General features: G+C 34.3%; 2 protein-coding genes across 9 annotated transcripts; both read right to left on the bottom strand.

The window, feature by feature from the left end:
* Positions 1-1,159: 1,159 nt before the first annotated feature.
* LOC140828974 (uncharacterized) lies at positions 1,160-5,432 on the bottom strand. Of its 5 annotated transcripts, XM_073191887.1 has the most exons (6): positions 5,235-5,432; positions 3,720-4,807; positions 1,978-2,347; positions 1,729-1,765; positions 1,533-1,629; positions 1,160-1,440 (listed from the first exon to the last, which is right to left on the bottom strand). In XM_073191887.1, the coding sequence occupies exons 2-3, from the start codon at positions 4,744-4,746 to the stop codon at positions 2,013-2,015; spliced, it is 1,362 nt and encodes a 453-aa protein (XP_073047988.1). In that variant the 5' UTR covers positions 4,747-4,807; positions 5,235-5,432; the 3' UTR covers positions 1,160-1,440; positions 1,533-1,629; positions 1,729-1,765; positions 1,978-2,012. The 5 variants fall into 5 exon arrangements, with proteins under 5 accessions (XP_073047988.1, XP_073047987.1, XP_073047990.1 ...); XM_073191886.1 differs by having other exon boundaries at positions 1,533-1,765; XM_073191889.1 differs by lacking the exon at positions 1,729-1,765.
* A 1,215-nt stretch (positions 5,433-6,647) lies between these two features.
* On the bottom strand, positions 6,648-10,854 carry LOC140828973 (protein NARROW LEAF 1-like). 4 transcript variants are annotated; one of them, XM_073191882.1, is made up of 6 exons: positions 10,616-10,854; positions 9,208-9,726; positions 8,413-8,556; positions 8,042-8,282; positions 7,323-7,823; positions 6,648-7,231 (listed from the first exon to the last, which is right to left on the bottom strand). In XM_073191882.1, exons 2-6 carry the CDS (start codon positions 9,691-9,693, stop codon positions 6,813-6,815), a joined length of 1,791 nt encoding a protein of 596 aa, XP_073047983.1. In that variant the 5' UTR covers positions 9,694-9,726; positions 10,616-10,854; the 3' UTR covers positions 6,648-6,812. The 4 variants fall into 4 exon arrangements, with proteins under 4 accessions (XP_073047983.1, XP_073047985.1, XP_073047982.1 ...); XM_073191884.1 differs by having other exon boundaries at positions 10,658-10,854; XM_073191881.1 differs by having other exon boundaries at positions 10,620-10,853.
* Between the last annotated feature and the right edge of the window lie 5,868 nt (positions 10,855-16,722).

Below are 16,722 nucleotides of genomic sequence, written 5' to 3'. Positions count from 1 at the left end.
GCCACTTTATGAAAAAAGGAAATTATATGGGCCTTAACTTATTTGATTGTAGTAGGGCCAAAACTTTATGGGCCCAGCTTGAGCTGCTGGCCCAATTAGGTGTTAACTGGATCATATCCAGATCCATATCCGTTTTACACATATGGTTCAGACAATAATTTCACAGAGCAAGATTGCTGAAGCTTAGCTCTGTTCAATTCAACCAATCAAGGAAAATAAACTATTTTTGGTTGCCTACGTGTTTTGCCGGCGATCATTTTCGGCGAACATGGCTTATTCAGATACTTTCTGCACCCCGAATCATTACTAAACTTGCATGAATTATTGATAGACCTTATTCCTTGCAGAGTGTTGGTGAAGATACCGACGATATGTTTGATGACTTGTTCAGAAAGTACGGCAAGGTGGTCTACTGGTCTTCCGAAGCAATGACCAGAAGTCTGCTAGTGCAGAGGTTGATGATGATGCTGAAAGCTTGTCTTGCAAGCTATTTTCACTTGTATGATGATGCGTGCACGGAGAAAGCCTGAGAGGTCGACTTGGAAGTTGGAAGAGTTCTATGTCTATGCTACTCCGATAGTGCTACCATTTTGAAAACAAACGATTTGGTGGTTGAAAATTATAGCAGACGACGCATTCTTCAGATCTAATCATGATGCATGACAATGCTACTCTTGTTGAAAGGAGCCTGTGCACTCTCTTTGACTATTCCTATGCATCGTCTCGTGTCCGGATCACCGAGGTTGTTTTACCACAGTGCAGTGTTGTCTGGAGAAACATGCATCTGCTTCTTGTATTATCATTGCTTTGATGGGAGACAATAGGCATTTTGAATTCCAGATGTACATATTGGGTTCTGTATTGATGTAATCTGGTTGGGTTTTATTCAGTCGGTACCCGCCATAGTAAATTTTTTCTTGGGAAAACACAAAATGTATCACAATCTCTATTTACAGCAAAATATTGGGGTTATTTTGTTTGATAAATATTAAAAAAATAATTTTCGTAGAAAGACAAAAATGGTAAATCAATAATATTTTATGTGATTATATTTTCAAATTACATATATCTGTGTTTGGATAACTCATACGAGTGAATACTGATGGAATCATTATGTTTTTAGGATGACAATTAATTTTATTGTAGCAAACAAAAAATATGTCCAAAACCAAATACAATATCATTTATATTCATCAAAATCCCAAACTTTATCATTCAATCCAAATATATCATCATTATTTATCTTACACTAACTCCACATCATATCCAACAAGCACAATATAATTTAGCGAGACATAATCAATCCTACTCTGTTCTCAAGATTTATGCGTTTAGATAGATTTTTTCTATTCCCGGTTACAAAAAAGCAGCCTCGGCACGAGGCATAAAGCTGCTGCCAAGCGGTCTAGGACTGTTCACCCCATGAGTAAGAACCAATTCCTGCAAAACAAATTGACAGAAATGAGAGTCGAAAATTCTGGTGGGATAAAACCCCCTCAAGCTCGGTGTTTGTGTTATAACATGACACTTACCATGTCTGGATGAGCAGTTGAATTACGGACGATGCCAACATCTAATCATCACAGTAGAACTAGGAACAGGCTTTCAGTGAATGAATAGATACCGAAACTGAAACTCCAAAAGACACGACACGGAAGCCATTGATGAATTCATTAGAATATAAAATCAGGATAGTTTTTCATACGTTCAAATTCAAGAAGTTCTTACATTGAACTCATTCTCTACATCCATTTACAAGTTTAACCTGCAGCTCCATTCAAAATTTACATGTCACGTTTACCAAAAATAACATTTTTTCTTTATAAATGGAAAGCAGCAGCAAAGGGAAAATCAAGGATGACAATTCGAATTTCGGAGGCAGGAAGCCCAGTTCAGAGAAAAACATGCACTCAGAGATGGAAGATAACGTAGCACGGTCAGCAAATTAACAAAATAAGTCACAAGTATCAAAGTTACCGGTTATGAAGATGGCATTTTGTGCTTCATTGAGCTTATTCAATACTATTAGTCTCGGACCATCCAGGCTCATAGGTTTCAAGCAACCCAATCTTTGCCTTGTTAGGGAGATCATGCGGATGAACAAACGGAACTCCAGGTGGCCATCCAATCTCCATCCTTATATTTGCACACGGACTCTCAAGTGACTGAATGTGATTCTCACATTCCTTTAAAGTGCAGAATCTCAACTTAATGCCTTTCTTATCAGCAATATCTTGAATCCTCTCTTTTAGGACTCTCTGTGCCTCAAGACGAAGCCTCTTTGAGGGCGGAAGAGGTTTTTCCCTCGAATTGTTTTTCTTCCGCCCCATCATTGGTTTTGTAGATCCTGTACCAGCATTTAATCAATCCAAGAAACTGTTATTATAAACTTTGTACAGAGAGCAACTAGACAACAGGGAAAAGTTTTACGAAGCAATCTTTGTTATACAAATGGCCGTTCATACCATTTTTCTTGAACTTTGAAATCTAAAGGTGCAACAAATTATGAATAAACAATGGCTCTCCCATTGATGACACAAATTATATCGGCTCCTTTTCTTAATTTGACATGAAGTATAAGTTCCATATTTTGATAGCAAAACTTCTAAATCAATATACTCCGCTTTTATTCTTCTCCCTCGGATGTGCAAAAACTGATGCACTTACAATGCTCTGGATGATGTAAAACGAGACTACTACTTTGTGTTCAAAGAAAGTTGGGTTGTTTAATTATATGCAGAGTGGGAAATCTCCGCTTCTTGTTATCAGGATATTTACCCCTACTGTCACAAAAACAGAATAAATAAATCTTACTCCCGAAAATGTTTAATTTATGGTGCTAATTGGTTTCCCCTTGACAATTCAAGCTATTACAAATATTCCAAACTAACAACTGGAAAAAGTAATGAACAAAATTATCTTTTAACTACTAAGAAAGAACACCAATATTATGGTCATAAAATACAAATCAAAGCATGCTTTGCAAATTCCAAAAGAAACATGCCTAGTCTAATAGAGATGTCATCATCAAAAGTCCTTTACAGGACACTACCAGTGCTTGTTTGAGTTCCTCACCCTCATTTATAGTTCACATTCAATCATATGCTATCTTCATCATTTGATTTCGATGTATCATGCATGGAAGGGTGGGAATTTGTGCTTACCCATTTAAATCAAACAATCAGATAGCTAAGAGGTATGGAAAACCGCATCCTCATAAATATGTGAGGAAATAACTAACAAAGGAAAAGACTAAAAAAGTTGGATTGTGAATTAATAAAGTTTGAGTTCCTCACCCTCATTTATAGTTCACATTCAATCATATGATATCTTCATCATTTGATTTCAATGCATCATGCATGGAAGGGTGGGAATTTGTGCTTAACCATTTAAATCAAACAACCAGATAGCTAAGAGGAATGGAAAACTGCATCCTCATAAATATCTGACGAAATAACTAACACAGGAAAAGACTAAAAAAGTTGGATTGTGAATTAATAAAGTTGCAGATAAGCGATATCTCCCACATGGGTCATACTTAATTCATGTTTGCAGAAAAATACACATTTTACTACTTCAGACAGCAAGTAATGAGATTGTCGGGGGAAAAACAGACTTTTTGGCACGCACATTCAATTACTTATCCACACAGAGATATTTACACTACCACACTTCCCAAAATATGTGACAGCAAAGGAGAAGATGAACCAATTCCCAACCTTCTTGGGTTGCAGGGAAATTAAAAGTTGCAAAATTGTTCCTGTTTAGAAGTTGATCGGTAGATCTTTGCATGAAATCATCAACTGGCATAGGAAGCAGGAACTGAGAGTCAACCCCATAGCCAGCAGCTTGCATCTCTGAACAATTTATGGTGGTCATGGATTTAGGCATGAGTTTGAATGCAAGAGAACAACGACCATACATAGTGCTCTGCAGATTACTTGTATCTGTTCGATACAGTGCAGCGTTGATGTAACCTGCCGTTGCCTGATATAAAGCAAGACCAGGATATATAATTGCTTCATTAGGCCCAAGATCACCATCCACAAGAACCCAATGACCATGAAAATCTCTTATATGCAAGCCAGCCTTATCTGACTTGACAAGGGTTAATAGGCTTCTGTCAACCTGATGCTCATCGTGATCAGAGAACATAACTAGCTGGCCATCTTCTCGAGCAGTTAAATTATGATGCACAAAAGAAGGTCTTCCATGACAACAAACGGACAGTACAGATGATGATACTTCCCGATTTCTCAAAGGAACATTATCGAGTATTTCAGTGAAAGGCAAACTACGGAGATTTAAATAAAAGGCCATGGCATCCAATACGCCTCTACACGCTTTTCCAAGCAGCCCGAAAATGTCAACTAAACCGGATGGAGGGATTTCAGTTTCATTAGCGTGTTCGGCAGAAGTAACCCCAGGTCTGAAATCATAAGTCTCTTGCCACATTTGAGGATCTGTGTGGTAACCAGATGTTTTACACCATTCACGGGAATCATTAATTACATCTGTGGAAGGAAAGGGTGGCCTGTGAAGAAAGTAGAGTCGAGAAGACTCAAGACAGGACCTCAAAAGAGCCGCATCACAGATAGGTAATTGGATAATGGCAGCCGAATACTGAACCAATGATTGGGACAATGTTGAGACGGACAACTTGTATGCTTCCGATGGAAGACCTTCAAGTGGTATTAGATCGACCAGTTTTACTCGAGCCAATGTTGGCAGGCCGTTGCCTGCCATGGTATTCTGAAGAGACTCCAATTATACAGGATAGTAAAACAACCAAATTTCCAACGCCCTGCTGCATAAATTAATGTATATTATCAGAAAGATAGAATTATTGATAATTGAATTCAAGGCAAAAATTCATTTGATGAAATAGGTGATTCTGATTTACAAGAGAAATCTGCAGCGCATTACAACAAAAAACGAATTCACTTACCCTGAAATTAACCAAAATTCCAGTGAACATCCACCAAACCGAAACAACTAAAATGAAAAATCGTGTCTTTTTCTTTAAAAATAAAAAAGAACCAAATTCAATGTGGTGGTTTCCATAACCAAATTAATATACATAAAGTTTCAAGCTTGCCATTCTTTACCATCACTATCAACCATCTAAGAAATGTGACAATATTTTACAATCAAAATAGTACAATAAGCGCGAAGAACGTAGATAAATCACAAGAACAATATGAGCCAGTGGGGGCTCAAGAAATGAAACCCACCTTCAACAAAGCTTCAAGATGCCGGATTTGAGGTCGTGAAAACTCCAGTTCCGACTAACTTCAACAATATAGATCCTGTCAAATGGAGAGAGAACCTTCGAATCATCGAATTCCCAATAGTTTGTGGTTTTTCTTTGAGCTTCTACTTCCTCGTCGATTAGGAATTCCAGTTGTGTTCAAACTAGCATTAGTAAATAATAATAATAATAATAATAATAATAATAAATTACTAATCATAAGAATTCTTTAACTTTGGGTTTTTTTTATTTAAATAATAAATAATTATTTATTTACGAAAATATCATATTTTAAGTTTTTCAAATAAAAAAAAAAAGTGTTTGAAATTCCATGCCCAACTTTTTTATAAAAAAAAAAATTGAGAGGCGACTTTTAATTTTTCAAGGGGTTATGAAAACTTTATTTTTTTCAATATTTTGATAAATTTAATTAATTTTTTATTGCTCAAGTTATTTATAATATAATAGCCTAATTATAATATTTACAAAAGACAATAATAGAGAATATGAAATAAATTAATAATAGTAATAGTATTTTAAATTTAATAATAATATATAAACAAAATTTCCAAAATAAGGTGTGTACGAAATTCAATTTTTTTTAATATATTTTTAATTTTTGTTAGAAGTTTTAATAGAAAGTATTTTATTTTATTTTATTTTTTTCCCAAAAATTCGCTTGATATGAATGAATCGGTTCTTTTTGTTTGGTTTTTTATGAAATATTTTGGGTAGATTTCATTCTGTCAAAAAATTCGGTTTAATCTTCAGGGAAAAAAATTCAAACATTAGAATTCTATTTTAAAAATTGGATATAAAAATAATGAATTTTATTACTCGGTTTAAGAGGTTTTAGCCGATATGTTATGAAAATAAGTGAAATCGAATCAAATAAACTGATTTAAATCATTTTTATAAAAAGAAAAATCGAACTTCTGAATTAATCAAACCGAATTCTCGAATAAAATCGGTTCATTGCCAATTTTGATATTATTATTTCATATTTTATTAATTCTAAAATGTTTGACATAATTACTATTAGTATCATGTATTTTATAATTTTTTAATCAATATCATTAAAAAAATTATCTACACAATTTAAAAAATTATTATATTTATAATTATAATTTTTAATAAAATTTAAGCTCCGCAGTTTATACCGTGCTACTTCAAATTAAAAAGAAGACATGATTTCAAACTAAAGTTATAAACAAACCAAATCGAGTCGAATATTAATAAAATTTTAAGTTTCGAATTGAACTTGAATTAAATATATTCAAAATCAATTCGAAACTCGAAATTTTTTAATTTTTTTGCTCAAGTTCTGCTCGAAATCTTTTAATCTATTTGTGAGCTATTTGAATTATTATTTGGATAGTAAATTTCGTTAAAGAAATTTTAAAAGCTCGAAATATATATATATTTCGATGTTATGTATGTCTTTGCTTATTGTGGCGATGTTATGTTACATATTACAACATTGGAACCTGCCGGGATTCACATCTCATGAAACCGGACACTCGGAACTGGTAAATGGAATGAAAACACCTCGAGTTTGGAATCATTTCGCTTCTTTGATCCTCGGCCCATGCTCAGATTTCCTTCTCTTGGGCTCGTTCTCGCCCAGCTGCAACGAAAAGCTTATGTCTTCATCTGAAGCATTCTTCAATTCAGATAGATTTTCAGATATCACGAACCTATGTTGTTGATCGTTTTGATGCATTAGAGGATCACCATTAAAGCTAGGTATGAATTGATGCTCGAAACTTGGACCTGTGTTGAGACCGTCTTCCAAATCAAACCCACCATCCACTGGTGATGAATTTATATCTGGTCCGGCAACACCATTTTCCAATGGGATGTGCTCGATTTGAAAACCCAATGGCTTGGATTTGTCTTTTGGAAGGATTATATCCGGAGGTGACGAGTCCCCAGCATTGGATCCAACCATGGAAGCCGCTCTTTGTTCTTGAACGGCAACTAAAGTGATTCCACATGTATATTAGATCAAAATCTTATTTCAAATGAACCATAAATGTGAGAATACGTGGAACATTCAAAATGGACCAACCTCGTAGAGATTCATCAGAAGTGATTAGATCGAGTTCGAGGAAATTGAGCAGGCGCCCAAGATCAACACCGCTAGTCCAGTTCTCCGGAGGCTGGCCAACCTTTAGTTTAAGCCTTCCCCTATTGGCAGTTCCACCCCATATAATCCCAATAGGCCTTGGCTTCTCTCCATTTTCACCTTTTAATATGATTAGACTCCCACTGTCCCCTTCGAGGTCAAACGTTTGTTGGTTCTCACCAACGACAAGAAAATCGGTCAAAAAGCATATCCCTTTTTCATCATTGTACTCTAGAGCATATGCCAATACAGTGCCAGTGGTTAAACCGGAGCTTCTTCCAACCTTCGTGACTTGCTTTCCAACAAGACTGTCAATTGAAGATTGTAAGTCTATGGTTTTCACATTTCCAATCTCTCCTATCCCTTTCACAGATGTAGTTACGGCAGTCATGCTAAAATCATCAGTGAATGGTATGAATGCTCCGTCTGCTCTCACAAATGTCTCTGCAAGTAAAATCAAATATCATGAAATTGTACATCTCAGTCGATGAGTACTTAGAAAATTGGAAATGTTAACTAACATTTGAAAAGACGGGAAAAGATAGACACACTCCCATTTCCATAAAATTGATACTTATTACATTGATGTTACTCCGCAATTGATATTTTAAATCTTTTGTCATACAAAATATGAAAATGAAAATTGACTTGATAAAACTAACCTGGATTAATGCCAGCAAATATCCCAAACCAGAGGTCATCCCTGATGAAAGAAGTTGCTCTCTCAACTGCACCAAGATAAACACCGGGTCCAAGTGTTGGTGGTAAAGGATGAAACATCTTTTGATTCGGGTAGTCTAAATCAACTGCAACGTGACGATTAGTGAGAAAACCAACTTGTCGATTCCCTGTTTGGCTCCTTACGATAGCACCCAAGGTACCATAAGTTTCCTGATTTGCAACCTGACATTTGCAAATAAAGTGGAGATGCTGTAAGTGGCAAGGAACTGGCTAAACATGAATGAAACATAAATGTTCGGAGAAATGGGTGATTCCAATAAGACTAAGAACAGTAAGTAGTTTTCAAATTTACCTGAGAACCCGATCCAATGCATGGATCACTTCCACGCAGGTCATCAACAATCTCAGTGTACAATTGTTCCTTGGGTGTGGGCTCTGGTGCACCAAAATATGAAAACTCAACCACATCCACATCACACCACACACCTCCTGGACCCTGAAGGTGTGAATGTAATCTCAACATCAATGCAAAATAGTGACAAGTCAGACGGAGAAGCACAGCATATTCAGCAATTCGCTCTATTCCTATACCTCCTATGGAGGTTTGAAGATAACACTTACTGCTTTATGAATACTGATAACTGTGCACGTTACGTATGCCTAAATCATTTATATGATAAAACACTGACATTTTTTAATATCAAGAAATAATATATATTCTATTATTTTTAAAGCGATGTGAACTTTAACATATAAAAGAATTAAGAGCTAAAATAATAGAATTTAATATTTCATAATTAGATGATGGAGTATTAAGAAAGTAAAAAATATATACCAAATAGATCAAAAGCTAGACAAATCAATAGATTCATCAATGCATATAGAGAGGAAATAGAAGGGGGGGAAGCCATACCAAGGAGACCAAAAATAATCAGTGATTTTCTCTCCCTTATTATATAGTACAGATACATGCACCAAAAGAAGGGAGAGTAGTAATAGAAATTTTGAATTAAAATTTATCGATAATTAGCAATATTTCATAAAACTTTCAGGTTTGATCTTCATTTGTATTATATAAAATGAATTTAAAACTTCAACAGGAAAGGTGAAGGGCAGATGACTACAGCCTGGTCATCTTTGTTATTACCTCCAAAGCAGTTGGTAAGCACTGTATTGGAGTAAGCCATTGCTTGTGAACTTTCCTTGACACAAATACCAGTATGGCAGGTATATCCGTCAAAACACCACGCCGAATTCGAAAACCAATTGCTGTGCCAAGACTGTAACAACGCAAGATTTTGCTGTGAAATGCTCTTATGGTCATGAGCTCAAGCAAGGTATTTGCTCGCTGACCTTCTGGCAAATGGCCCAGAGTTTCAGGCAAAACCCCTTTCTGTAGGTTAGCGAAGTAATTTGCCCTTTCTTCAGCATCATCTTTTATTCGACAGGGCCATGAAAAGTATGCAGCATTACTCTCACAGTGCTGCCCAGCTGATGCATGGGGATGGAGAGGTGGACTAAATGAAGGCTGGTAAGAATGGTTGCAACAGTATTTCTCAAGATCCAAAGATGATCCGTCTGATGGTGTTGAGCCTGAGCAATGGGCTCTTGAAATAGGCCTTACATGTTCCATCGATTAATTCACTGCAGAGAAAGTATCAACTTCCTGCAAGGAGTGAACATCAAAAGGCTGTTCTAAAATACTCATCTATACAGTATACTCATTCCACAAAACTTTGTGGGTCAATTTTATTGATCATTAGGGCATGAATATAAAAGTGAAGACATACTTCTAACAATAGGGGTAGCGGAAAAAAGACATGGGTTTTCTAGGTAAAAATCGGTAAATTCCCAAATACCATTGTATGACATTCGAGTAAAGAATTCAAGGGGAAAAAACTTCCTGGTGTCTTTGCTTCAGTTTGTGCAGTCTGCATCGTGTTATGCAAGGTACAGTAAATAAAAGGAAAATTTTACTTTCTTGGAGCTTATACTTTCTAATGGCGCAAAGATATTGGAATTTGAAATGTAACAACATTATAACTTGTTTGGTAACTGCGGAAGCAGCTAAATGCTAGGATATTTGCAAACAAGGAAAACCTGAGACTCCTTTGAATGAAAAAAGTTTGAAGACAAATGATATTTGTTTTACATTTTGCCTAATAACCCAGATAGTGTATTGGTACTACAAATTATAGATAGCTAGAATCTTAGTATCTAGCGGGGTTCTGCATCTAACAAAATATCAACATCAAATGTAAAAGAAATAAACGCAGTGTGTAAAAAAATATAAAGCGCAGACGGCAGACCAAAATCTTGAAAACTTAAACAATTAAACATCAAACAATAGACTACATTGAGAATTGAAGCTGACGGCAAAGAAGCTTCTCTCTTCACTCTTGCTATGTTGTTGCTTCCCACTGATCGATCTAATTGGTTATGACAGGCTAAAACACAGCCCACTGATCAAAAGCAAATATTTTTTACAAACTCATAGTCACAGTCTAGCAAAATCAGACGGTAAACAGAAATTGTTGCAAAAGAAAGACGATTACTAACGGAGGGAAAAGAGTGAAAATTGGATGTTGCAAACTCACCGACCACACGAGCACATGCGGAAATCAATTTACTGATGCCTAGAACCCATCGGATGTAGGCATCCCTGTACGTAGAATTCGACAACGGGCCAAGTTTTGCTTTTCCTGGTGTGGAGCTTTTAGTTCGTGTGTGTGAGAGAGAGAGAAGACGAAGTTGCCTCCAGTTATTTTCCTTCAATTCTCTACAATGCTTCCATTCAAGTAATCAATCTCTTTTTTGTTATTTTTAATTCAAAAATTTTAAAATCTAAATTAAACCCTTGAAACACCGGAGGAGGTGAAACTTTGTTAAAATTAAAATATATTACAAACTTAATTATATTTTTCTCGTTTTCTTATTCAATTAAACTACACACATCTTTCAATTGTGTACCCAAATAAAAATAATCACCTCAAATCTGGATTATGAATGCATACAATTGTATTGTCTATTATTTTTAAATAAGGGCAATTCCGTGCATAAATTGCCGTTGGTGAGAAAACATTGTCGTGATAAATGGAGCTGAAGAACAATGAAAATGTCCTTTCCATTGTACCAAGGTAACTAAGCCGACAACAACAAGTGGGATGGTGGTGGGGTATGGAGGACACTGAAAACATTTAGTAAGGATTACATGTTCCAAACCATGCTTCAATTTGCTCGAACAAGTTCCGTTTGCACGAATTATTAAAAATCAAACACGCAAATCACTATGTATAAACAGATACAATTGATCACATACAACAAGATATCAAACGACACATACATCAACCGGTCTCTCTTTTTATATCTACAACCCCCACTCGTGTAGTTGCCATATCAGGTCCAAATTAATCCGGATATCAGCTGGGTCGAATCCCATCGCCACTGATGTCTTCTCAGGTCCCTTCGTGAAGCCGGTATGCATCTTCAGCCCCCAAACTAACCATCACGAAATCGGCCTCAATGTTCAAGGTTATCATCAACATAGACGTGCATGCCAATGTTCAGCAATAAGCATCATTTATACCTCACATAATCAACAACCACTTCATAATATTCGTATACACAAACAACATCATAAATCTACATCTTTACCGCATGATCACACATAAATCAATCCAGAAGTCGCCATTAACACATGAAATCGGTCGATAATAATACCTATAAACCCACATTTAGCCACAAATTCAGTCATCAGAGCATAACCCCATCAACATATCGTACACATACTTGTATGAAATTGGTTGCTGAACGATCATTCAAACAAAGAGGCCGTAGTATTATATGCATGCATAACTTAATCGTTCCCCTAACAATAAGCAAATTATAATACTATATACAAATATAACTATGAACTTTGAATTAAGTCAGCAGAAACAGACTGTGTAATAGGTGACAGATTCAAAAATTGCCTCCGAACTAAAATTCAAATTTATCACCTAAAGAATCTTTGAGCACAATACCAGTGTGCGCATGAGATCTCCAACTTGCAAGGCAGATTAAGATTATTTTGGCCCCATGGCTTACAATTGCACCCAATTTTGGAAAAACATCGCAATTTAACATCATAACGATAAATAACAACGTACTTCGATAATTGCAGCTATACGAAATCCTTCTAACCAAGGGAATAGAAACACAAATGAAAGAAAAAACACGAAACGTGATAGTTTTTTTTATATATAAAAAGCCCGCGCATCCGTCATTGCCGCCACATAAAGCGATCGGCTTCGGTTGCAGGCAGTCTTCATTGCAGTAAAAGCAGAGGGGGACGGCAACGAGAAAAGACCAAATCCCGAAAATCGGAGCCTCCTCAAACATCCCTCGGTCACCCTACGGCGGCGAGCGGCACCTTAATTTTCACGATCACAGAAACCGATAATTCGAGGTGGCCGCCTCCCTCCGCCTCCTGCTCAGATAAGATCAAGTAGTTCGTTAAAAACCCTAACTGGGTTTACGCCCTTTATACAAATCAAAAGAATTCCTATTACGGGCTGGGCTACTCATAAAAATCTCCGGTCTGGGCTATATCTTAATGGGCTAATTTTTTTTTATTTTGAGTTTGGGCCAATTGTTTTCAGTGGCACAGTTGCCCCAATAGGCAACAGGCCTATTACTTAAGTACCTGTTTATCTCGAGCGTCCCTTAAAATCAAGAAAATGATTCCACGAGTATTTGTCAGTAGAACATTGTAACAGATAGTTGATTGCAACTTGAAAATTAATTTTTTCCTCAATCGGAGAGAGATTTGTTACAATTAAATCTCGAAAACAAGTGTATGTTCAAAACTTGGAATCTTCGTGTTTGATGGACTATAATCGACACGGATATGTTTAATTTTACTTTCCATAACATTTAAAAAAAAATCAAATATAATCTATCTCTCGTGACATCTTCAAACAAAATTATTATATTGAGGTTGGGCTTGAATTCATAGATTTGATTTGGAGAGATTGGTTTGATTTTGAAAATGATTTGTGGAATATATTTTGAATTGTATATATCATATGTGTATTTAAAATTCATTTCAATCTTGTTGATCTAAACAAGTTCGAGAATTTGAAATACATCGGTCAAAACACGACTTTAAGTTTTGAGTGGGTCTCATATGAGACCGTCTTACGGATCATAATCTGTGAGACGGGTCAACCCTACTCATATTCACAATAAAAAGTAATACTCTTACCATCAAAAGTAATACTTTTTCATGGGTGACCCAAATATGAGATCCGTCTCACAGATACAACCTGTGAGACCGTCTCACACAAGTTTTTGCCTTAAGTTTTTGCAAGAGAATATTTAAGGTATAGTTTGGTACACATTATAGGATAAACATGTGATATATAATATATGGATAAGTTAATGATAAATAAGATGTAGGATATTATATTTAATGTTTGGTATGATTTTTAATAAGATTGATTAAATTTATATATTAGATTGTATGACAAAATTAACCTTATCATAATAAATTTTAAAATTTCAAATTTGTTGTTTGAGTTCATATTTCTTATATGTTCATGTGCCGACAGTGTTTGTATGATTTATTTTTTTTTACCTAATTTTATATATTATATAATATGATAAATTGAGTCTTTAATTTTGTAAGTCAAGTCAAATATAAATTTTTAAGGTTAATCGAGTGATACTAATAATTTTATTGAGATTTATACAAATCATTTATATAATTATCTCGAGTTCATTTATATAATTATCATATTATATAATATATAAAAATAAATAAAAATATTTATTTGATTTTAATTTCTACCTACAAGTAAAATGAAAAAACAATAGGGTTTATGATTTTTATATATTGAGGGCAATTAAGTTTTTTGTGGTGTTTTATCATTAGATTAAAATTATCAAATCTCATAAAATGGATATTTTATCTCTATATAAAATTATTTATTACGGGTCCATGATATTATCATGAGCTTTCTAAAAAGGTACCAAACGTGGATAATAGATGATTATTTATCAATCTCTCTATTAACACATGTACCAAACTATATCTAAAGATACTCAACATCTTCTGCCAATGTGTAACCGTGTTTGCAAATACATTGTAATCGACATTATTCTCAAATTATGATTTTAATTTTGGCAAAAACTTGTGTGAGACGGTCTCACAAGTCGTATTCGTGAGACGGATCTTTTATTTTGGTTATTCATGAAAATTTATTACTATGGGTAGGGTTGACTCGTCTCACAGATTAAGAACCGTGAGACGGTCTCACATAAGACTCATTCTTTAATTTGGCAAAAACTTGTGTGAGACGGTCTCACGGTCGTATTTTGTGAGACAGATCTTTATTTGGGTCATCCATGAAAAAGTATCACTTTTTATGCTAAGAGTATTACTTTTTATTGTAAAAATAGGTAGGGTTGACCTGTCTCACAGATTAAGATCCGTGAGACGGTCTCACATGAGACTCACTCCTTTAATTTTAGCCGTGTACCATTATAATTAATATTGTGTTTTTTTTTTCAGTTAAGCGACGATTATATTTCTATTATGATTTAAAATTAAATTATCTTTATATTAATTGTTGTTAAAATACGAGATCCCTATTATAATAAAAAATTAAATTATTTTCACTAATTATTATTAGAAATACAACCCACACTTTATCCCTTCTTTCTTGTTTTTTTTTTCAAATATTAATGTTTCGTTTTCTTTTCTTTACAAACATGAAAAATAAATAAAGGAGATTGAGACGGTGCCTTCAATTCTCATATTATTTTTCACAGAAAAGTTTATTGAATGTTCATGCCGTGCACGTGAATATAGAATGACAAGGGGCAATATCGTAATTACATTATAAATTACCTTTTCTACTTCATATGAAATGAATAATCAAAAGAGAGTTTATATCGGAGTATGTTTTTTTATGAGATGATCTCACGAATCTTTATCTGTAAGACGGGTCAAACCTACCGATATTCATAATAAAAATTAATATTCTTAGGGTGTGTTTGGTTGAGTGGATTAAATAAGGATAGATTAATAGTCACATATATATCGTTAAATTTTAGATGTTTTAATAATCATTTTGACCCGGTTTAAGATCCAATTTTATTAATCAAATAGTTATCTATAAAATGGATCTTAAATCGGGTCAAAATGATTATTAAAACAACTTAAAATTTTAACGATAAATATTGGATTATTAATCTATCCTTATTTAATCCACTCAACCAAACACACCCTTACATTTTTCATGGATGACTCAATAAAATATATATCTCACAAAAATACGACCTGTGAATCTGTCTCACACAGTTTTTATCTCGTCTTCGTTCAAGATCTAATGATAATCATTGATCGAGGTTCATGTTTGTTCCCACATAAAATAATTTTTAATACAATTATGTCTATTGGATCTATTCGTAATATATATGTTGGGTCGTGGTTGGCTTTCAATTAACTTGCATCAACTGATCATTGCCAATTTCCCTCCATATATAAGATATATAGTTTTAAGTTTTTACGTGAAGGAAGAGATTTACAATATTGAGAGTTAGTACATTTAGAGTTGTTAATTTGTGATATTTTTTAGATGAGAAGGTCTCTTGTAAGATGGTCTCACGAATCTTTATCTGTGATACGGGTCAACACTACTAATATTTACAATCAAAAGTAATTCTCTTAGCATAAAAAGTAATATTTTTTTCACGGATGACCAAAATAAGAGATTCGTCTCATAAAATACGATCTGTGCGACCGTCTCACACAAATTTTTGTTTTTTTTAAGATTTTGAAAATAGTTATGTTTTTCATTCTAAATTTAGAGGGTAATTTATAAATCAACCCGAATTATTTCTCTTTTGAAATAAGTAATTTTGGCGTTCTTTCTTTTAATTTGTTACAATATGCAGTATCGTCAGAGAAAAAAAATACAAAGCTTTTCCCATCTTGATTGATGGAGTCAGATAAAAAATCGCTAACTGAATTAAAAAATTCACAAGGATGTTAGATTATAGAGATGGGATGCGCAATTGTAGCTCATGTGTTAACTCGAAAAGAAAATTAGTAGATTGTTACGTGCGGTAATTTGAGAAAATAAATATGAAAATAAAGAATAAACTGGACACCGAGATTTACGTGAAAAATCTTTAAAAATTATTAAGATAAAAATCATGGATCCAATCATTCATTCAATTCAATTTCCCGACATGCATTTAATTCATTTTGCCGACATTAGAGACACAACAGTTACACGAAAACTCTCAAAGACTCAAATCAGCACCAAATGTCAATTATTAACATTTCACAAGAGGCTTTATGGGATGCAACTTGTTAGGCTTATAGTCTTTTTGGACATGATTTATTTTTTTAATGACATTTTCATATTTTCTTTCGAAAAAATACTTCAAATAGAGTTTCGAATCATTTATTTATCGTATATGCATGCAAGTGATTTTGATCGTTTTCATTGAAAGCATTCTTTTTCTTTGGCTTTGCTTTTGTGTGGTGTGGTTTTGATTGGCTGGATCGGACTGAGCTCTTAAAGGAGAGAATATCGCTGCCTGATTATTCCAGCATTATTGCAATGGGACATTCTATTTTGGAATGAGACATTTTTTAAAAATATTTTTT

Source organism: Primulina eburnea, chromosome 4 (genome assembly GCF_022965805.1).
Source record: "Primulina eburnea isolate SZY01 chromosome 4, ASM2296580v1, whole genome shotgun sequence".
NCBI lineage: Eukaryota > Viridiplantae > Streptophyta > Magnoliopsida > Lamiales > Gesneriaceae > Primulina > Primulina eburnea.
Note: the sequence above shows the minus strand (reverse complement) of the source record. Positions and strands in the feature narration are given on the sequence as shown.